The following is a 24,137-nucleotide window of genomic DNA, read 5'->3' as shown; positions in this document are numbered from 1 at the left end:
TTTTCAAACATATTGATTGCTTTGCTGATCATGACAAAATAAATGTTAGGCATCTCAAGAAGGATTAGTTTAGAATAAAAATTATCTTAGTAAATTCATTCATAATCAACGAGGCAAGAACGGTACCTCCATCTCATGGATGAAGTTAGCTCCTTGCACTCCTGAAAAGAGAACATGCATTAAGAATTACTTCACATCAGCAAAACAACTTGAGATCATGTCTGTAACTTACTTCCAACATCTTTGTGAATTCTTCTCGAGCTTTTTTCTGCTTCATGCGTCTCTCTTCAGCCTCTAGCTTCTTCCTTTGGCCCAAATACTGAATATTTTAAATTAACCCATGTCAGACCCAGATGGTCATTGATATACATATAGAATATATGCACAACACAAGGGGCACATGCAATGTGCCACTGCAAGCTAGTTTCTCACCTCATTAAAAGCTTGTTTCCGCTCACCAAGTGTTTTTAGAGCATTGTATCTTTTGTCATTGATTATTTCTCTCATCGCCTGAGTTACAATTCAAAAATAGTAATTAGCATTTGAAACAAAAAGAGAAACTTAGAAAAATGTCCATTATTTACCTGTTCCCATGTCCAATCAGACTGAACATTAGCAGACTCCAATAGTGCCTTAAATGCAATTTTTGCTTCCTAAAGAGCATTGTGATTGTAGTTAATACAATAAAAATAAAAAGATAAAAACCGTGTCATGCATTCCAAATTTTCATTTGAATACAGTAAACAATATCATTTGGAGCTCTTACCATCTTATTTGCATATGCAAAGGTTTCTTTATCATTTGCTTTCTCCTCCGGCAGAGTCACATTAGCTTTTCCAGCAACTGGCACTCCTTTTTTGGTTTCCTGCAAGAATAGCAACAAAACTCAATGAGAAATAACTCGATGCTAGTTCTCAATCGCACAGCAAATCAAGACTGTCACATAGGAATATTTGCTCACTTTATGACCTGGTTTTGTGTGTGTGTGTGTGTGTGTGTGTGTGTGTGTGTGTGAGAGAGAGAGAGAGAGAGAGAGAGAGAGAGAGAGAGAAACTTTTCCTACAAACAAAAGATCTAGGTGCCAATTAAACAATCCCAGTGAAAACAAAACTTTCTATTCGGCTATTACCCTGCCATACATGGTTTGGTGCATTTTTCAGTTGCTTAAATATTTTACAAGGGATCAAACCAAGGGTGCAAATTTATTCTAGTGTTCTGTTTAAGTTATCTTTTCTTTTTGAAATCATTAATTCTTTGCTCTTATACACTTGTATAAATGCAAGAAAACCTAAAAGCTGAGAATAGAGTTGGGGGGCGGGAGGTTACCTCTATATCTTGAACAGAAGCTCCACCGGTAGATGCAGCAAAATCCTGAGATGCTTGATTTTCAACACTGCTCAGGTAAGTTTTAGACACATAAGATAGCAACAGAAACTACCAAAAGGATAAACAAAAACAGAACAGAGTTTATACCTAGACGGTGTAGTGGTGTCAAGAGGATTTGCAGGTCCAGCTACTGCCGTAGACGCAGTTACCACAGTACTCAGTTCAGTCCCAGTGGTACTTGATAATCCAGAAACCAACTGCTGAGGACCAGTTGATGATGCAATTGGTGTGACAGAAGCTGGACTTGAAGCAAGCCCATTTGATGTCAAAGGAGTGTTTGAGCTAGCAGTATTAGTCACTGTTGATGGTGCAGCAGATGAAACAGCAGTATTGGATGTATCACTTGTTTCTAATTGCATTCCCTGGTTGGCAGCTTTCAGTGCCAATTCACGAGCCAACTGAATAGAAATATTGTAGTTTGGATTGAGAAACTTAATGTTTCCATGTATAGTTATAGAAATTTATAACATACATAATTATTACCTTAAGTTCCTCTGGTATTGACCATGTTGATTGCTGAGTAACCTTGTTGTAATAATACCTACAAGAAATCATGGTCAAAATATAGATCATAAGTAAAATTTTACAAATACGTGTCACAGAAAGTTCAGAAAAAAGCAGCAGAAAAATAGACTTTCTTAATAAAATTATACAACAAGGGATAAAACGCACTTTCTTCCATCTGAAGATGTGAATTCTTTCCAAACAGTTGATGCATCAGCCCTCTGTCAAATCCAGCAAAGTTAGAGATATTTGCAAATGCTAACCATAAACCATCCACAACAGATTATCATATCAAGGTAATAAATTAAACACATGCTGCTGTTAGAAACTAGAGGCATTAATTAAACAAATCAAGGGTCGAAGATAAAATGCCTGGAGAATACTGTAAGATGACAAAATTGCCAATATTAACAGTTATAATATAAAATGCATAAAAGCAAAGCAGAACTTTTGACATGCTCATGCCTAAATAAATAAGCATACCTGACTGCAATTAAAAAACCAATTAAACAAGATCACGAAATGGGAAACAAGATACATAAACAAAGAGGAGTTGGAAGTGGTAAAACAGCAATAAGAAACACATAAATGTTTTATATTTATTTTATTTTTTTGTACACGTAGGAAGAGCCAAAGAAACTTACAAAGGGAACAAATGATATCATTCACACATCCCATATTGTTCACCCTTAAGCCACTGGAGGAAGGGGATGTGAAGGGTACAGACAACAATCAATTAATGGTAATTCAGATATACACCAATCTTGCATTTTAAGATTGTAAACCAAAATAAAAAAATAAAAATAAAAAAAGGGGTTATAAATAGCAAACTGTTGCCTGCCTCGAGAAAGTGTAACCACCGCCTTCACAGTGACCATATAGAGCAGTTGCTAAAATTTCGCCTGACTTGCCATGATATCTACAAATCAGTGGAAGCACATGCACATAAAAGGATATTCGCACCATAAACCTTTTTTGATGATTGAAATATTCAGATATGGTCAACGATCACATTAGAACCAGTTTGATTGGCCACACAACATTTTCAAGCATGTCGAACATATATAAAAATGGCATTCAAATTGTGTCAGCATCAGCAATCATCCAAACAACTCACCTCAATAGGTGACATCAGTTCCAATGGTTTCTCCCAACTAGATTGCCTTGTCCTCTTGTTGTAGTAATATCTGGTAAAGACGATCAAAGAACAAAAACTTCTTGTTATGATTCAAGATAATGCAAACTACATATGCAATCCAAATGTTATCATAAACTGTAAAAGATATTTTTCCAATAATGTAAACAGTAAAAGATATCATCTGTTTCCTCGAAAAACAAGATATTAATCAATACCTTCTGCCATCAGCTGCAGTATGCTCTTGCCAATCAGATGCTGACTGCTGGTTAGGGGCACTTGTTGCCTAAATTTGACAAAGCAACAGACCAAGAATTATATTAGATCATATTTCTCAAAAACTATAATATGAAAACATAATAATATTTTACCACCTTTAGTAGAAATCTGAATCAATGAATCACGTCTAATGTAAGCATCATAAAAATACTTTTATGAATTATAGAGATTCAGTTAGCTTATAAGCTATGCTATCAAGGAATCCACTTCAATCCAATGATATCATAAGTTCATAACAAAAAGCCGACCTAAATTGATTGAAGTATACTAATACAAATCCTGGGTAATACATGCCACAACCTAGAGTAGAGTCCAAGGCCATTATAAACTGTTTCATTAAATTCTCATACTTCAAATGTGAGACTCATGTCCAATACCTTCCAGTGGATCCTAACAATTCCTCCAAAATTATGCCCATGACAATGATAGAATTGGTGAGAGAGATTGAGAAAAAAAGAAGATATACAAGGCACGCACATGTACATGTACATGAAAACTAAACCCGACATGGAGACAGACACAGCCATATCAATGTCTAAAAATGGTAGGACATGGTCATAAAATATAAGAACATAAATTTTCAAAACTTATACAATATTTAAGCACTCATAAATGTCAAACTACCAATATTCACTACTATCTAAGCTCTGCCAAAATTTTTGAAACATTCTTAGCATATGTTATTTGTGTCAATACTTGTTACAACTAGGTAAATAATAAAAATTTATTAATGTGATAATAAAACAAGTGATATGCATTAGAAACCAGGTAAGGATCAAACACTTACAGAATCAGTTGACGGAGTACCAGATGATTGCACTCCAGCCTGTTGCACTGGTGTAACAGTTGCAGCACTCTGAGAAACAGAGGACACCCAAGGTTGTCCAGCCGGAGGAGCATGCATTTGGCCTGATGGCTGGTACTGAGCCATTGCATTAACATTATCCTGCTGCTGACTATACGGTGGTTGAAACTGAAAAGAGTACGAAACTGTATATCAAACCCGACTCTAATAATGTACAACCAATGTAAAACTACAAAGAAAATACGGCAAGCATACAGTATATGAAGAATGAGAAGTTGCTGCTGAAACAGCCAAGCTGGGCATATGACTGCTTAAGTGGGGAACAGTTGGCTGTGAATGTGGTGGGACGGATGTCGGGGGCCTATTTGTTTGGATATATTGCATAGGTATAACCTGCGACGAAGGTGCAGGTTGACCAGGCTGAATATGTCTTGGAGGCAACTGCTGCATTGGTTGTGAATACTGTAATTGCTGACTCTGACCAACAGGCATTGCAACATTTGAAGAAGGAATAGCATGTCCTGCAAGTCCAAATTGTTGGGAAGCCATTGGAGCAAATGGCTGACCTTGCTGGGCCTGAATGACTGGCCGAAACTGCAGATAAGGAGTTGTAAGAGTGATGCAAACTTGCAAAATATTCCCATATGAGAGCAAGAAGTAGTAGTTAACAAAATGAACAGTAAAGAGCAGCTAGTTCCATAAATAAGCACAATTAAATCCTTCAGCTGAATGTCAAATAAACTTGTTAAAATGTGGAATGATAGCGTAGCTGGTACATAGAGAGAATAGATTGATAAAACATTAAGAACTACTGATAAGAACATTTATACCTGCATACTAGGGGGCTGAGAATTATTGGCCATTTTAACAGTATAATCCCTGCGAAGCACAAATATATAAGTCAGTTAACACAAATTCGTGAAGCTTAAACACGAGTTTAGATGAACTTGAATCGTAAAGCTCAACTCGTAATACAGAAGAAACATTTGCAGCAAAGTCAAACCCTATTTTTGATTTTCCAAACAAGGAATCGGCACTCATTATCACTAACTCAAACAAAAAGAGCTGTTTATGAATTGAAGCATCAATAAGTGATAAGAAATAGTGCAACAATAATCGCAAAAGATGAATAATTCTCGTAAGAGAATAATAACATGAACAATTTTTTATAAAAAGAAAATTCCTAATCAAATTACACATACGATTGGTTTGATTGCGTTACCAGAAGAATTGCTGGGACTGCGAGAGAGAATCTTCTCGTTCTGTTTGCGGAATTAGGGTCCTCTTTCACTCTCTTTCTCTCTCTGCGCGTTTGAGGGTGAATGAGTTGTAGGTAGTCCAACATGGATGAACGGTTGGATCTAAGTTACTTAGCATCCGACGGCATATATTGACCCTCTGTGTTTGGGAAATTTAAATTAATATTTTAACCTCCGTATTGTGATATATTTGGAGATAGACCCCTTTCTACAAAATTCTTTAGTGAATTACATGATTGGGATTTCTTAGATTATAAAAATGTAACATTTTTCTAATTTAATTCCAAATATCACAATCTATAAACAGCTCCTTTTTTTAACCCGTATGATTGTACTAGAATTTTAATTAAATTTACTATTTTATCTTTAATAAATTATTGTATTACCATTTAATCTTTTATTTGTTGAAAATATTATTTGTGCACTATTTTATACGAAATAATTAATTTAGTGATTAATTTATAATACAATGGTTGTTTATTTTTTTTATATGTAATATTTTAATAAATGATAAAATTATAAAATATATATATAATAAACCTTCAAAACTTTTTGAAAGTCCTTCCTCCTTTTTGGAGAAAATGTGAGGAGTTTAGAGAATTTTGCAGTGCTAATAAAAATCTCTAAATTTCTTGTTATTTGAATAATAAAACTCTTAAACAGAGTTTAACGCTTCAAAATCTTTTTCTCTTTTCCTAAATTCTCTAAAATAAAAAATACCTAGAACAGGGTGACAAAAAAATAATAAAAATAATTAAATATAAAAATATATTCTTAAAAAGCATTTAGAAATTATATTTTGATATCACTTTTTATAAATATTATTAAAAAATAATATTTTTCATTTTTTAAATTTTTTCTACTATCTAAACATTTACACAAAAAGTTAAACTAAATTATAAGTCACTTGTAAGTCATTTATCTTTTATGTTTTGAAATTATTATTAACAATAATATAAATTTTTGGGTATAATTTGAATAGTATATCCAAATGCAAATTAAAAAATCTTAAAATTACCTCTGATTTGTACTTAAAAATTATTCGGTGTGTTTTTTTCTTGTTTTTTTTTTTCCGATCATCATTTTTTCAATCAAATATACTGGATTTTAGATTTTGATTGCTGAATACATAGCAATCAGTATGACCAAATTAGTAGCTAAGAACTTTGATTAATTAGAGTCTTAATATTAATTTAAATAAATAATTAATTAAATAAAGATAATGGAGTAGTAACCACGCACTCAACCTCATCGTCTCTATCACGTAGAAATTATGAGATCACCCTAAGTATGCCTTCGACATCCACTATAGAACCCTGTTCAAAAAGCAGAACTATATTCTCAAAAAAAGTTCAAACGACCTTCAACAAAAGGGTATCTGTACCCAAAACCGATACTAGTAGGTAGATAGAGAATATATAGAGACACGAGACAACTTTTTTTGAAAAATTTGGTAAAATAGCCCCGTAACTTCGAGAGAAGGGATACCCTCACAGTGATCAGGTCCGGACAATTGTTTACCAAAAAAATAATATACAAAAAAAATAAATTACTATTTTTGACAACTAAAAATATAACCATAGTCAAAATTAACTATAAAAAAAGAATTTATTTTAAGCTATATTTTCTAGGTATCACTTAAACCTTTATTTTTTCCATGTGTTAGTTGCAATTGTATTTTGTTTACTTCTTAGATCTTGCTTTTTCTTTAATTTATTTTTAAATATGTGTTTGCTTGCTTATTCAGCTTATATATCCTACCAAAAAATCAACTCAGATGTTACTGTAACTGGGTTTGTGCAGCTGTTGAAATGAATCGGTTCAGAAAAGAATTCACAATAATGTTGACAAACTTTCCGCGTGGTTGCTTGGAGTGTGGGAAAAATGGTTAACCTCTTTGATTTGACTATTGGTATATTAGAGATGAAGAAAAAAAAAAATGAAACATAATAAATAATATTAAATAATAGAAGGGATAGAGATAGGAATAATATGAAAATTTTGAAAAAAAAAAAGAGTAATATGAAAATTAAAAAAAAAATTAATAGAATCAACTTTAAATTTAAGAGTTAGACACTTTATTTTGTCAAACAAAATTATTTTTTTATAAATACAACGTTAAAATTTCATTTTTCATAGTTAATTTTGTTAATTTTATTTTTTATAGTTAATTTTATTGGCGTTCAAATGTTTACTAATATTTATTCGGGAAAGAAAATAGGATTGCTCATCAAACTTTCTATACTCTTACATAATTTCACAAACACAAGACAATTTGAATTGTAGATAGAAACTTTCCCAATAGTAAAACATAACTAAGAGAAAGTTAATTAAAAACATATATATAATTATGATATCAATCTCTATCTATGATGTTGTTGTTGTTGTTTGGGAAGCTAGAGATTGTAACCAAGTTATTATTGTTATGAACACTTGAAAACTTCTTACAAGAGAAAAAAGACAAGCCCTTCCTCAACCTTGATTCAATCATCAATCCACTACCTTTGTTGACCAATTTCTTGTTCTTCTTCTTCCTCTCATCACCACCACCATCACTATTTCTTTGAAGATGATTATTATTCTTTGTGCACTCTTTGTAAGCTGCTAGAAAGGGATCATCTTGATGATCTTGACCAACCCAAAGTCCTTTCTTTGAAGATGTTCTATAATATGGAGGTTGAAAAGCACATGGGGGAAGTGGAATATCTTGAAAATCATGATGATTATTATTACTAGGAATAATATTAGTATCTTCTTTCTCTACTTGTTGTGTGCATGATGGAGGGGGTGGTAATAACTTAGTCAAAATTTCATTCTCCTTAATGGGAATTTCATCACCATGATTATTAAGAGTAGTAGTAGTAGTTACCTTGGAGATACTAGGCTTCTTTTCCCATGAGAATAATACCTTTCTTGATGAATATGGTTGACTACTCATATTGATGATATAGAATTTTTAGCTATAGTGGAATAATAATAATATGATGATAGATAGGGCCTATATATATATATGAATGAATAAGATTTTGATGTTACTAGACCCTTTATATACTATAGTCTTAAAACCTAATAATAATAATAAATGGTTTAGGGTTTCATCATATGTGAATGGACAAGCACCAAAAACGTAAGCATAGACAAATTCCTAAACCAAATTGGAAGTAGGGATAGAAGTTTGTGGAAAAAAATGGCCATGGGTTTGCATCATCATCATCATCAATCACTCAATTGGTGAAGACAAGGAGAAAAGGTTAGAAGGGTATAAGACAAAACAATTAAGATGGCTTGACTTGTTCTTCATATATAATAGTATAATAATTTATCAAGATTATATAAATAATTAAACAACTTGTGAATGATAATGCTTGGTGTGCAAGTGCACCATGTGTACCACCACCTCTTATGTGAAGTGGAATAAGATTCAAGTTTGGATGCACCAATTGTGAGTGCGGATTAATTACACGTCATCATTAACAACATCTAAAATCAAATCATTAGTATATTTTATTAATTTTTTAGTAGTAGCACTCAAAAGGAAGAAGAAAAAATCAACAATTGAAGAATTGGAAAAGCCTGATAAATTAATTAAATTTATCTTAGGTTAGGATTTAAATTTGGAAAAAGTATAAACTGTATAAAAAATATTTTGAAATGGATGAAGGAAAAAATTAAATTTAGTGTGGAATTTAGAAGTGAAAATCGTTCGATTTTGTCACGATGATCATTGAGAGAACTCATCTCAAATTAACCACAAACAAATAAAATCGTCAAAAAATTTCACAAAATTTGACCACAGAAATATAAGACGTTGCAAGTGGTTACCACGATCATATAAATTTACCACTAATTTTAGTTTGTGGGAATTTCTGGTAGTGATTGGTCATAACTTACTCGCCTAACGTATGCTACATATATATGGGTCTCATAAAAATTCACATTTACTATGATGAAATGGATTTACAATTTTATATCCACTTCCGTGACTAGATGGTATATCGGTATTGTTATCTGCATTAATTGAAAAATGGATCCTCTTAAGTCTCAATTGTTAAAAAAATTGAAAAAGTAAAGAATAATTTTTAATATTTTTTTAATTTTATTTATAAGATTAATAATAAAATATTATATTTTATTTTTTCAATTATTAAAAAAATTAAAAGAATTCATTTTCCACTAACGATTTTACTTTTGCTAATTGATAAAAAAATAAAAAATAAATTCCTGAGTCAATATAATTAACCATTATTTGTCATTGTCCCCGTGGAATTTCTTAAATCGAATACAGCAACTCTTTGGACCGTTTACTTGGAAAAAGAGAGAGGTAACAAAAACAGAATAAAGAAACGGGTTAGCTAGGAAACCAAAAAAAAAAAAAAATAGAAATGTTGTTACATGGATTATTTGATTGGCTCTAATGGAATAATTAGAGAACACATTAAAAAAAATGTTCATAGCAGTAGCAGGATAAAGAACGTATATAGTTAGGAACTTAATTGGCTTTTTATTCCCGTCTTTTTTTTCACCAATCATTTTCTTTACCTTATACAAACAATCATTTTCCCTACTTTACCGAAATGTCATCATAAAAAAAATCAACTAATCCAACTCGGAGAATATAATTATGAATATTTTTAGCACAATTTTTTACATTTTCTTATTTGAATTTGAGATAACTTAGAATTTGACAAATTTATTAACCATTCAACTATCTTAATATTAATATTATAAAAAATATTGATCATTGTTATAATGCATGTTACCAAAACTGAATTAATAATTAAACTGGTGATCATGTCAACGAACTATAATTCAAATGGCATAGTCTTTTCATACTCATTTAGAGGTTACGAGTTTAAATATTTCTATCTTTGGTTTAAAAAAAAAATCAAACTGGTGATCATTGATCAAAATTGAATCCTTTATATTAAATTATTTATTTCATATTTTTGACAGATTTATCTTGAATTTAATCAAATTGATAAGATCTCTTGCACATTCAATTGATGAGTGATGAATTTAATCAAACTGAGAGGAAACTATACAATTTTTTTTTTTATGGAAGGGAAACTATACATACATAGTCATTTTACATACATACATAACATAAAAAAATAAAAGAAAATAAAATTTCAACATGATGACATACATTACCCTCATTTTTGAAGTGCTTTAATTTCACATATTGCAAGAAAAAATATGCATATACTTCCTTATATTATTAGGCCATGATGATGATGATGATACAAGAATATTATTACTACTATTAACCATAAAGGGGCTTTTGGTGCATCTCTTGTAAGCTTCCACAAAAGGATCTTCTAATTTTTTTTCCACCATCCTAAAAGAATTACTACTAATTCTAAGTGAATTAGGTTCACCCACTTTCATAATCTCACTTCTTCTTCTTCTTCTTCTTGTGCCATATGATGAACATGGTGGAGGTTGAAGCACTAACATATTATTATTATTACCCATTTTGCCCTTGTTTGACACTTTGGAGAGTCATGGCTTGTGTTCCCATGAAAAGGGCACATTTATAACACACCCTTCACAACAACAATAATAAACATCATCATCACTATACCTTCTAGTGCTTAAATTTGTGTGCTCCATTTTGGTGAATTCATTCCTATGCAAATGTATGAATATATAGGGGACCCTATGTCACGTTTTTCATGCTTAGTAACGGCTTATTCAAATTCTGTTAGAGGGGTTATTGCATGTAGAATTCTCTATCATATAGTATTCATATTTAGGGTACTTGTTTTTACTAGTGGCTACAGATAATTAATTAAATTAAATGAAGAAATTTCTTTTTAAATATCTAAAATGTTTAAGTTTTTAATTGTATTTATTATTTTTAAAAAAATAACATTTTTAATCTTTGATATCCTTAAAAAAGTAAATATAATTCTTAAAGTATTTTGCTAGTAAAATTTTAAAAAATATTATGTATGTATATTTATAGGAGATATGTGAAATACCGTTGCATCTACTATAAGATGTGAATTTAATTTAATTAATTAACACGCAATTTATACACTAACGGTGTAGATAAGTGAAGTGAAACCGGGTTTATCCTAACTTAGATTTAGCCATAAATATATATAGGGTCTATTTTTTAGACCCTAACCTGGTTTTAGATCCGATGAAACCTAAATATTTTCGAGTCATAATTATATCGAATCTAAACCGGACCTTTAAATATTTAACAATAATTTATAAAAAAATTATTTATAAAGAAACTTATTTTCGATGCACTTATTTATAAAGAAGAAACTTGTTATCGAGAAGTTGGTATCTATATTTGAACTTGAATTTGTCCATAAATTCTAATTTGATGCTTCTTTGATCTTTTTTTTCTAATTTTTGATTAAAAATAAATCAATAAATTTATAATTAATATAACATAATATTGGAATTAATTTAAAACATATATACCTTTTTTAGTTCCTTAGGTAGTGTTTGTTTTGAGGTACTGGGACGGAGACTGGAAGACTGTGACTCAATATCATGTTTGTTGGCCCAGAGATTGGAACTAAAATTTCAGTATCTATCCCTAAAATTTCAGTATTTCAATACTTCCAAAAAGTGGGGACACAGGGGAGTGAAATTTTTGGAAACAGAAAATGAAACTTTAATAACATTTTAGACCTAAAATACTCTTATTTTAATTAATTAATTTCAACTTTACCCTTTGTGCAAATTAAATTAGAGCTTCATTCTTATTTAAGTCTCTGTCTCTCACTTTATACCAAACACAATATTGAGATTTATTTCAGTCTCAGTCTTTTAATCTCTGTCTCTCTTCCAAACGCTACCTAAATAATGATTGGGTTGAGTGAAGCCGAGTTTGCCTTGACCTGTACCCGATCCTAAATAAGGACTGGGTCTATTTTTGAGATCCAAACTTAACTCTAGACCCGATAAAATCACATCAAATTAGTCTCTAAAATATTTGGGTCCGGACCAAATCTTTGGACCGGACCATGTACACCCATGTTACACACTCTAATTATAGTGTGAGTAAGCATGCATCATATCTTGAATATTACGTATAAACATATCACAAATTTATATATATAATGTTGGAAATATTGTAAGAACTCCGCTAAGGAGACAATGAGAAATCTTGACAATGTGTACAATGGACTGGTTTACTGACCTACGGTGGATAAAAAAAACACCCCCTAAATTCTAATAACAAAAAACTTTTACTCCCAATTTCTTTAAACCCTAGCAACGCTCTCCCTCAGCAGCCCCAACAGCGTCGTGACTCCCCCAATTAAAATAACCATTCGGTTACATACAAAACTGATCACTCCTGAAAATGTTAAGTCTGTATGCTTCAACCAAATCCAATAAACTAATAATTCAAATGCTCATTAAAACAACCATCTGCGTATCTACTACATTGAACATTCAGATTATTTTAATTATACTTACATAAATAACCATCCGCATTAGACATAAAAATAACCATCCGCCGACTTAGTGTAATGAACATCTGCATTAAAAAAAGAGACTCAAGAGTAGGATAGTCAAGCGCAGGATAAGAGAGAGAAGAGCGCAGAGGCCTGCAACTGCATAGGAGAGAACAACGGCAAGAACAACGTAGAGGTGACTGACGCGTCCGGTGGTGACAAAAACGCCGGTGCCAACCATGCCACCAACGCCGAGGTCGTACCAGCGGAGAGTGCGGCGCATGTGAGAGCCGAATCGGGCGCGGAGGCAGGTCATCTCGTCGTAGGAGGTGGAGACTGCGACGGCACAAGTTGCAAGGCGAGAAGGAGTGTGAAGCTATGGCGATGGTGGTTTGGAGAAGAGGAGAGAGTGCTTCGCAGTGGCTGCGCGTTGGTGAAGCAGGGGTTGGCACGAAGACTCCTATGCTCGACGGAGTTCCTGGGCTCGGCGAGAAACAGGGAAAGGGCTCGGACGCGGGAAGGTGGCGCAAAGAAGAGCGGATGCGGAAAGGTGGCACAAAGAAGAGATGAAGAAAGGAGAAGCTCGCCGGTGGCTGTGGGGCCTGAAAGCGTGGACGGTGCTGATAGCGAGAGTGCTGGGAGCAATGATTGAGGTCTGGTGTCTGTGACAGTATGATACTGGTGAAAGAAAAAGAGACTAAACGAAAAGACAGTCACATCAGATGAAGAAAAGAAAAGTCATTTTTAAAATTTACTTAACTGTTCCAAATCTTTATTTATTTTAAATTTTAAAATTGATAATTATTAAAAATTAATTATTTATTTATTATTTGATGTAAATTTTAATTTTATTCTTATTATACACCTTGTACACTAAATTAATTAGCTTCCCATACTTTCTCACATTGTATACTTTCTCACATTGTAAACATAGAAACGAGGCTTAGCTTTGATGTTTAATGGAGGAGCGACAGCACTATGATATGCCACAAACTACGGGTAGCTAGAATCATACATCCACCTCTAAATTGATATTCATATCTTCTTTTAATATAACTTATTAATATTTGACTAAGATAGTTTTAAAATTTCCCTAAGGAGTTAAGGTAGGCTACTTATTATTACCTGCCAGATCAACCTTTTTTTTATATTGAAAAAACATAAAATAAAATTAGTGCAATTTAGAGTCACATTTTATAAATTAATAAATTTTAATTTGTGCATAGGATCCCTTATTAATTCTCATAAGAAAACTTAATGTAATTTGCCCTAATGATAAAGTATGTAACAATTAATAGGGTTGTGTAGTTTCATTTGCTGTATCAAGGAACATTATCTACGATGATGATGATGTGAAATTTAATAATAGTATTTTATTTTTCTTAACTTGTAATATTGCCGTATAGTTATACCTAATGGTAAAAAGTCAATGCTGGAATTCTAGAGTTTATACACGCATAATATATGGTATGCCATAATTGTCAAGATGCAACTATACTAGATAGTTTAATTTTATTCAAATTAAAAATAATGTTGTGTTGATAAATAATAATCATTTAATTTCAAGCTTTCTACGTCTTTTGTTGCTCCAATGGCCTTGAAAATATAGAGAGATTTTATTGGCTTTTGGGGTATGAATTTATTTTTTATTCTTAGATAAATTTGTGACTTATATTGATACGCAACTATGCAGCACCTAAGACAAAAAAAAAAAAACTTTAATTTTCGTCAATAATTTAAAAATCCGCGTTTCTTTTTGTCATAAAACCACTTTTTTTTTTAATTTAAACTGACAAAAAATTAAAAGACACGTAACTAATTATATTTTTAATATATATCTTCACGCAAAGAATCTAATTTTGTATTTATCTAATTTTTTGTATAAATTTATTTTTATTTATTTTATGATATTTTTTATTTAAAAATAATGAAGTTCAAATTCTAAATTTTTCGATCATAAGAAATTTGATACTATATATCATAAAATTACTTCTCTTAAAAGCTTAAATTAATAAAAAAATACTTAAATAATAATTATATTTCTAACCATTAGTTTCTTCTTTTCTTTTGTTCACCAATTAATATGTGGTTTGATACTAATACAGTGATATAGTCAGCATGGATGGAAAAACTTTAGGTAAATTTGACACTTGAATGATCTACTAAAACTTTCATATTATTTATTAAAATAATTAATTATCACATAACAAGGATAGAAATTCAAGTTGCACTGATGGAATATGGGAAATTATTGTTGCTTATCAAATATGCTATTCTTATTTTATTTTCACAAGTTATGTTATATCAAACACAAAAATAACTAGTTAAATAATATTTCGTATTTTTTAACAAAGACTTAATTAAAAAAATTAATTTATCAAATATAAAAATTTAATTACAAATTTTTAAGCTAAAAAGACCTAATTACAAAGTTAGTGAAGTTATAAAAACCAACAAATTAATTAAGTTATATTAGTAAGTATTAACATTACATATAATTTAAATTGATTTAGATTCAAATCATGACAGTGGGAACAAGTTAACTAAAATTACATTGTTTATATATTTTACACATAGAATAACGATCACTTGTTATAAACATTATTGTACTAAATTTTATAAAAGTTGAATATCATAAAACTATATTCTAATAAATATAATATCAAAAAATGATCCATAAAAAAAATGTCAAATGAGTTTATATTAACACAAATTGGAAGAAGAATATAATTACAGTCATCACTCTATTGTTTAGATAAATAAAGAAAAATATATTTTTTTAATTATTTTCCCAATAATTTACTCAAACCAAAGAATATTGTACCATCTATTATTTTTATATTTTAATTCTAACGAAAGCTAGCGTGTAATGAAAAAGGGAGAAATGGAACTAGACTTAGACGCATGTCTTAGGATTCTTAAGAATATTTAATATTAATGGTTGGATGTTAGGTATAGATTGAGAAGCACAATGGAATTTTATGAGATTAAAAAATATCAACTTATATGTACAAGGACGAATATATTAATTATCTTTTAAAAAAAGATGAATATATTAATTAATTTTCTTATGTAGTGTCATTATCTCTATCCCTAATTCATACCAATCGAATTAAGCTTCATTTTGGTCTTAAGATTAGCGAGTTGCACTGATTTAATCTTTTAGATTTCAATTGCACTAAATTAGTCCCCTAAATTTAAAAAAATGCACCACATTAGTCTTTAGCCTATTTTTTGTCACCGAAATACTGAGGCTGTTAGTAACGTGGCCAAATATTACCACGCTAGACACTATGAAACGGCGTCATTCCTAATTTGGCACTAAAAAACCCCTTTGAGCAACGTCGTTTGTATGTGATGGAAAATAAAACGTTTGTATATTCCTCTTTTGTTTTCCATTACATACAAACGACATCGCTCAAAGGGGTTTTTTAGCGCTAAATTAGAAACAACACTGTTTCATAGTGTCCAGCGTGGCAATATTTGGTCACGTCACTAACGGCGTTAGTGCTCCGGTGATGAAAAATAGACTAAGAACTAATATGGTGCATTTTTTCAAATCTGCAGGACTAATTTAGTGTAATCAAAATCTGAAAAATTAAATTAGTGCAATTCGTCAATCTCAGAGACTAAAATGGTACTTAACTCCACACCAACCAAATATATTGAGAAGATTGAAGCTGTGATACATATTGATTCCATTCCTATTTGTATTAAAAAGCATTAATTAAGCATGCTATACAACTAAAATATTAACAATTTATAGTGGCATCAACGAGATCTTTGATTCTGAAAACATTCTATTTTTTCAATTTATGATAAACTAAAAATGAAATGGCTCACTAAATATTCATGTGAGATTCATGTGATTATATTTATAATAACATATTATTAAATAATACTAGTCATACCAATTTGTTATCATATATAATTCAGTTTCAGCACTCCTATCTTTTAGAATAGAAGAATTGTTTCCTTTAACTTAAAAAAAAAAACCAGTTTTGGTAAATTTGTATAAACTTTATAATTAAATAGAGTAGTATATAATTAAAATCAATTTTCAAACAGAATAGCTTCTTATCAAAATTATTTTTCAGATTTTGGTGCGCTCAATATATGAACTTTTAACATAAACTAACCAACAACTATTCTAATTTGTACCGGTCGGGTGGACAACTCACTCGTTTGCTTAAGTAGGGGTTTGAATCCAACTTTATACATGCAATAAAAAAATCTTTAAATAGAGTTTAAATTCGCAATAAATTAATTTTTAACTTATCAAATTAGAAAAAAAATGCTATTTGAACAAGATTTGCAGTGCTCACCGATATAAAATTTAAATTATTAAAAAAAATTTATTCAACAAACTTTTATTTTTTCGGACAGAACTAAACTTTTCTTTAAGAATAAAAGTATGATTTTTATTTTATTTTTTTTGGATAAGAGAGTAGGATGGACAGTCCCAATTATAGACATTACAATATCAGAAACATTGATCCAATAGAAAATCCCTTTTCTTCGAGGACTTGAATGAAAAATCCTTTAGCTTTGGGTTATTATCATTTTGGATCATAACGCCTCATGACTATTGTTTAAGGTTTGGGAAGTCCCGAAGAATTGATGCCCAGAGTTTTTTTTTTTTTGGTTTTTGGTCATAATGCCCAGAGTTATTTTAAAAGTCAAAGTAAACCCCAAAATGGCCAAGTCCAAAAACAAAACTAAAAACACCTACCCATAAAAATGGCCATGAAAACATCAAAAGTAATAACAATAATAATAAAAATGATTTGGGTTGGTAAGTGGTTAACTTAATCGTCTATTTAATTAAGTATCCGAAGTTTGAATTATGTATTGTATATATATGTAGTAATTTGTTGGTCGTCTTTAAATAAAACTCAGATTTACGACGAATTAATTATTGATATATCGAACTAGAAAATATCGTGAACAATCTAAAAAAAATTTAATGTGTATAATCATTTTGTATTTTTATATGTATGTCTAGTGCTTGATTCGAAGATGACATTGTTTTGAAATTTTTTTTCTTTTGAATTCTTAGGAGATAAAATTACATATATCTAAAGGAGAATAAGTATGAATGAATATTCTCATCCTTATGTTATCACTTTCTTTATCACTTTCTTTTTTTTATTAAGAATTGCATAACCAAATCACCTTTGGTTTTCTTACCATGGACCAATAATAATAGACGTTATCACTTTTTTTATCACTTTCTTTTTTTTATTAAGAATTGCATAACCAAATCACCTTTGGTTTTCTTACCATGGACCAATAATAATAGACGATGTCATATTATTTTTTTTACCTTTTTGTGTTGTTTTATATTTTTATACTAACTTAATTAGAAGTTTAGAAATGTTCTTTCTAAACTAGTTTCGGTTTAATTCTTTCTTTCTGAATGTTCACTCCGTTTTTTATAAAAAAATATAACAATACACTTCTTTAATTTTGTCTTATTGGGATAATATAAGAATCAAATTTGGTGATTAATTATTTTTCAATTAATATTGGTTAATCTTTTAAAATAAATTCTAAATCTTAAACCTTCTAAAAATTAAGTGTTAAAAAATAAATTTACAATGAAAAATGAACTAATATTAACTAATTAAAAATTAATTTTCGAATCCAAATGATCAATTTGGAAAGAAAAAAAAAATAAATTAGAACTCTCATGTCTACTTAAATTAAAAGAAAATTATATCCACGTATACTTCTCTTAACAATTAGATGAAAACATGGTTGAAAGGGACTCTAGTTTCTTGTTTTTATTTATTCTAGGGTAAAATATTAAATTGATCTTTTATGTTTAGGTTTAATCTTATTTTGGTTTCTAAAATTTAAAGTATCCTATTTAAATTCAAAATCCTTTTATTTAGTTTCAATATAATCTTGCCATGAAGTCAATGTTAAATAATTAACGTCACCGTTCATCCAAACTTAAATATTCTTTTCTTAAAAAGAAGTAAAAACTCGAGAGGCAGTCACTGGCAAATGGAGAACATCTTCAAAAACTCGCTTTTTGCAGGAAAATTCACCGATGGCAACAAAGATAAGGCCATTGTCACCTCCACCGCAGAAAACTCCACTCGACAACCGAAGAGTTTGATTATATAAATATTCTATATCTAAAAACTGAATTTCGTTAATTATTTAATATTGACTTCACGACATGACTACATTAAAACTAAATAAAATTTTTTTAAATTCAAATATGACACTTTAAACCTTAAAAATTAAAACAAAATTAAACATAAATATAATTAACCAATTTAATACTTTACCCTTTATTTTATTTTCAACCCCTCCCATTTTTTTGTGTTAGTGCTAACTTCTTACAGCAGAGTACTTGTATAACTCAAATTAATATTTACTGCCATGTCATGCAATCGAAGTCCCCACCTTCACCAAAAAAAATTCATCACCTTGAAAAAAAAAATACCATGTCCACACACTCTAACCATCATCATCATTTGCTGTTAAATAAATACAACCAAATAAAATCACATTTAATAATTTAAAAAAAAAAAAGAAAGAACACATCTCATCCAACTTCTAAATTCTAATATTACCATATATTATATAAAAATAAATAAAAAACTTAATATTAATGTGAAGCATGAAGCAAACATCCACATTCCACACACAGTAGTTTGTGTTTACAAGAGATGATTTTACAAGATTGCCCCTCCTTTGTTGTTGTCTGCTGCCCTTGGACTACTCCCAGCACTGCTATTAGAGAGTGAACCAAATGCTGTTGTCTTTTGCAACACTCCAGTTGGTGATGACCCTATTGAAGGACTATTATCCCAACCATCACTACTAATAAGGTTCAAAGATCCCTTATTATTGTTATTATTATTATTATTATTATTATTATTATTATTAAGGTTGAGAACCTCACCAAGTGGACCACCCATTGAACTCTCCCATGAAATTGGAATCCAATTTGGTTGTCTAACAATGTTGTTGTTGTTGTTGTTGTTGACACCAATTCCAACTCCTAACCCCATTTGAATAGGGTCTACTAATTCCAATTCCAACTCCCTTGATGATGATACCCTTAAAGGTGAGAGTGTCACTTTCTCATTGGTTGGCATGAATTGATGATTTGGGATTGAGATTGACAACTGTGTTGACTCATCAATGAAATGCCTTAGGGAATTGTTTTGTGAATCATTGCTCTTATTATTGGAAGAAGGGTTAAGGAGTGAATCACAAGTCACAACTCCAAATTCATGGTGGTTGTTATGAATCATGAATGGGTTTTCCTTTGGTGGTAGCATTGGAAGTAGTGAACAACTCTCATTTGCATTATTGTTCTCTTTCTTCATAAACATCCTGCATTATAGTAATTAAGAACTTGAATTTAATTTTAATACATTATTAGTATAGAACAGTTTTTCTGTGTAGAATGTTTTATATTATTAGTAGCATTAAAATTAAACTCTAAATAACATTGAATAATGCAGAGTTGAAAAGGCACACTTTAAACACATGGGTAAAGTAACAAACAAAAAATGACATGCCTTAAGACCATCTTTTTCTTTTTAAGAAAAATTAAAAGCATATGAACCACCATGTCAAAATTGACTAGTCACTATCTGCCAAAAAAGATGAACAAGAAATACTAGATTCTTTGATTAGAAGATGAAACACAAACACTAAAAGAGGGAACATGCATAAGGAGGTAGGAATAAGTGCCAAGAGAATTTCTTAGTTGCTTCCAAATAAAGAAAAAGATGGTACTATATATATAATGTGTGCAATTTAACACATCAATTATTATTGCATAATTAAAAAAGGATAGGAACATTAACGTCTCCCATTTTCACAACATTTTTAAAGTTAAATTGCACAAGACATCTTTTTCTTTTTTAAAAGTATACTCTAACCTAACTCGGCCTATGTTCACATAGTCGGTCTCAAGTCCGAAAAAACAAGAGTTGTTCGGTTTGTGCGACTGCCAACGTAAAACAATGTCACATCCTAATACATGGCCACGACGCAATGACGTCCTTGAAGCCATATTAGGCTGTGTTAAGCCTGCGACAGCCAACGTAAAATAAAGTCGCATCTCAAAGCATGGACATGATGCAATGCCGTCTTAATCCATGTAGCCGACCCCACCCCACTTAATGGAAAAAAGGTTTAATCTATGTCATTCATTGTTTGACATGTTAACCATGTAATAATAATAAATTCACATTGCTGAGATGTCAAACAATGAATAACAAACACCTAGCAATACCTAAAACCTTTTTCTTGCCCTTTCTTTTAAAACCATGCAAGCTAAGAATTTCAATTATTATGTACCAATATGCTATAAACAAAAGAAGAAAAAATAAATTAGTAATTAGTGGCGCACCTGCTGATATTATTGGCAGCAGAAGCATCAGATGCAACAGGCTGCTGCTGCTGAATAACATTCTTGTGTTCATGGCAGTTTCCAAATGAAATAGTGTTGCTGTTGTTGTTGGAAGCAGTGTTCCCCACAATGGAGAATGAAGAACTTGAATTGTTGCTGTTAGGCAACAATAGCTTTGAGTTAGAAGTGGTGGTTGTGGTGGTGGTGGTGGTGGTGACGGCAGCAGCATGGCCTGATTGGCCTTCCACAGGCTTTCTTGAACGATGGCGGCCTCGGTTCATGTGACGCTCGCAGTACTTCTGGTCCACAACTGCGTCCCTCGAGCACCGCCATTTCTTCCCATCGGTTCTCCTGCACCGACCCGGCTCCGGATCGGTGCTGCTCGAGAATCCCAGATGGAAACCTCCCCATCCCACTGCAAAGACTCATTTTATTTAAAACACAATATGTAGTGACAAGGTTTGTGTTAATTAACACACTCACTAAACTTACGCATATTTGTTTTTATGTGAAATTAATAGCTGAAAACAGTTATCAATTTCTCATAAAAACAACTGTGTATGAGTCTCTACTATATAAACGAGTGAATTACCAAAATTACACCCGATTTGGATGCCTTTGAAAATAACTCTAAAAAATGCTAGGAGATAATCAGAATTTATTATTTTTGGCCACCACTTAGCCATTAATTTAATTTTTTTAGTCTAGTTTATTTCGTTTAGTAATCTAAACAACATACTTTATCCCATATTTGTAAACATTAATGGCTAAGTGATGACTAAAAAACAATAAATTCTGATAATCCTATAGTATTTCTCAATAAAAATGTGAAATAGTTTTGATTTTGTTGACAAAAATGTGGCATGCTGTCAACAAAAACAAAACTATTTTGTCAAATTTTCAAATCCTTTCAGAGATTCTTTCAACATTTTAATGTTTTGGGATTATCCTGTAGAAATGAAGAAAAAGTAAAAGAAGAGAAAGATACTTACAAGGATTGGGTCTAAGAAGTGGATTAGGAAAGTTAGAGAATGGAGAAGTGGAATGAAGGGCTTTAGTGATTGGAATAAGAAGATGAGAAGGAACAGGAACATTTGCAGTGATATACTTGTAAATGAGTGCTTGGTGCTCCAGCTCCATCCACTGTGAGGGAGTGAATAATGCACCTCCTACCACTCTTCCCACATTATTATTACTACTACTATTTCCCATCATCATCATTCCCCAATTACTGTTATTGTAACCTGTTTCATTATTCATCATTAATATTGATTTTGTTATGTACTTTTAGTGTAAAACGCATCTAATTATATATTATCACATCAATAAATATTTCACAAGCATTTGATTGAATGGCCTTATAAAAGGATTATTTTGTGAATTTAATTTTCATAAAAAAATTTATTCAAATAACTAATCGTATATTCTCACGTCAACAAAAATAACTAATTTCCAAACTCTTATTAAGTCATCTCATTAAATAACCGTGTAAAATTACTATCAGGACATCAAAATTAATCACTTATTTCATTTCACAACTTAAAAGAAACATCAAAACAAATGCTGGCACAAGGTAGCATTTTAATTATTTATTAATTTTCCGATTATGTTACGTGTACAACAAAATCAGCCACCAGTATAAAATACATGTTAAAAATATAAATACACATTGAAAATAAATTAAACCACACATATAATATTTATACACAAATACATTAGTGACTGATTTAGTAGCTAATTTTAATATACAAATAGCATTTTTGATAACCGTTAAGGTCAACTTTTTTGGTTTGAGGAAGACATGGAAAAGAGGATTTTATAGTAAAGGAGTACAGAAGATAACATAAGGCAAAAGAGCCAATCAAATTATGTAGCTTTGTTTTTCTTTTTCATGCTCCCTATCATAATAGCTTCAATAAGCTTCTCTCATATGTTCTTTTTTTTTTTTCCTTTTTCTCCTTTGGTATACTCTAGGTTTTAGTGCAAAATTTTGCTTACATCCCTCACCCTAAAACAGGAACAAGGAATATAGTTTCTTTGGAAGAATTTCTTTTTTATTTATTTATTTATTTAATTCTTGACAAGACTTCAGAAAAACATGGCATATCTCAAATATATTTTTTTCCATGAAAAGACCTTCCACACAGGTACTGTAGGATGACCATCAACAAAAAAAAAACACAATTTTTTACTAGATTACAAAAAAAAAAGAACCATTTTCAAGAAAAATACCAAACATCCAAATCAAACTCATTAACCTACAAATTACAAATCCAAATCCAACCATCCATAAACCCCCAAAAAAATTCAAATAAAAATTACCCATTATTAGAAATGACTTAATGATTAAAGATATTTGAGTAATATGCATGAGTAACAACAAAAAGACCTCAAATAAGAAATATTAATAAATAAATATACCTGCATTATTATTTATGTTGTAACTAGAGAAAGGGTGATAAGAAGTGTGCAATGTAGCATTTGAGGAAGCCTTTTCCACAATCAAAGTCTCTGACTTTGGTGTTGGTGTTGTTGAGAAACTCAGCATCTTCTCTTCTCCTTCTTGTTTGAAGAGAGCAATGGCAACATTGTCATTTCCATTATTATTATTATTATTAGATCTCAACAACACATTACAACAAGAGCTATTGTTGTTGTTGTTCCTCTGATGATTCTGAAAAAACAACATTCCTTTTGATGTTGTTGTTGTGATGACATCATCATCATCATCACCACTAGTAATATTAACCTTTGACAGTTTTGCCCCTCTTCTATTATTATGATCATTATTACTCACCTCCTCTTCAGATCTTTGATGCTTAAGGAACCCAGATCCAAATGGAACAAACCCAGCTTCTGAACCCACCAACCCATCAAAACCCACCACACCAAGATCCATATAACACCACAAATTAATACAACTATAAATATAACTATTCAAAAAAAAAAAAAAGACTTA

At 30.8% G+C, this 24,137-nt stretch overlaps 3 protein-coding genes across 3 annotated transcripts in view; all 3 read right to left on the bottom strand.

The window, feature by feature from the left end:
• The window catches only part of LOC107495793 (pre-mRNA-processing protein 40A), a gene marked incomplete in the record, with an annotated part of 9,307 nt that extends 3,860 nt beyond the window's left edge, over positions 1-5,447 (bottom strand). Inside the window, 16 exon segments of the mRNA XM_052262848.1 lie at positions 1-24; positions 127-161; positions 233-319; positions 433-510; positions 585-653; positions 767-865; positions 1,327-1,393; positions 1,474-1,784; positions 1,870-1,927; positions 2,059-2,111; positions 3,008-3,077; positions 3,244-3,311; positions 4,092-4,277; positions 4,365-4,703; positions 4,940-4,988; positions 5,312-5,447. Of these exon segments, the coding sequence (XP_052118808.1) occupies positions 1-24; positions 127-161; positions 233-319; positions 433-510; positions 585-653; positions 767-865; positions 1,327-1,393; positions 1,474-1,784; positions 1,870-1,927; positions 2,059-2,111; positions 3,008-3,077; positions 3,244-3,311; positions 4,092-4,277; positions 4,365-4,703; positions 4,940-4,972 (1,577 nt within the window).
• Positions 5,448-7,550: 2,103 nt separating this feature from the next.
• On the bottom strand, positions 7,551-8,381 carry LOC107495737 (uncharacterized). Its single transcript, XM_016116900.3, has one exon. The coding sequence runs from the start codon at positions 8,304-8,306 to the stop codon at positions 7,725-7,727; it is 582 nt and encodes a 193-aa protein (XP_015972386.1). The 5' UTR covers positions 8,307-8,381; the 3' UTR covers positions 7,551-7,724.
• A 10,982-nt stretch (positions 8,382-19,363) lies between these two features.
• On the bottom strand, positions 19,364-24,117 carry LOC107495763 (growth-regulating factor 7; the record flags this gene model as incomplete). The annotated part of the gene is given in 4 exon segments (XM_016116927.3): positions 19,364-20,151; positions 21,179-21,593; positions 22,171-22,422; positions 23,600-24,117. Coding segments are annotated over 4 exon segments (1,812 nt in total). The 3' UTR covers positions 19,364-19,484.
• Between the last annotated feature and the right edge of the window lie 20 nt (positions 24,118-24,137).

Source organism: Arachis duranensis, chromosome 6 (assembly GCF_000817695.3).
Source record: "Arachis duranensis cultivar V14167 chromosome 6, aradu.V14167.gnm2.J7QH, whole genome shotgun sequence".
NCBI classification, from domain to species: Eukaryota; Viridiplantae; Streptophyta; class Magnoliopsida; order Fabales; family Fabaceae; genus Arachis; species Arachis duranensis.
This window is presented reverse-complemented; position numbering and strand designations above follow the sequence as displayed.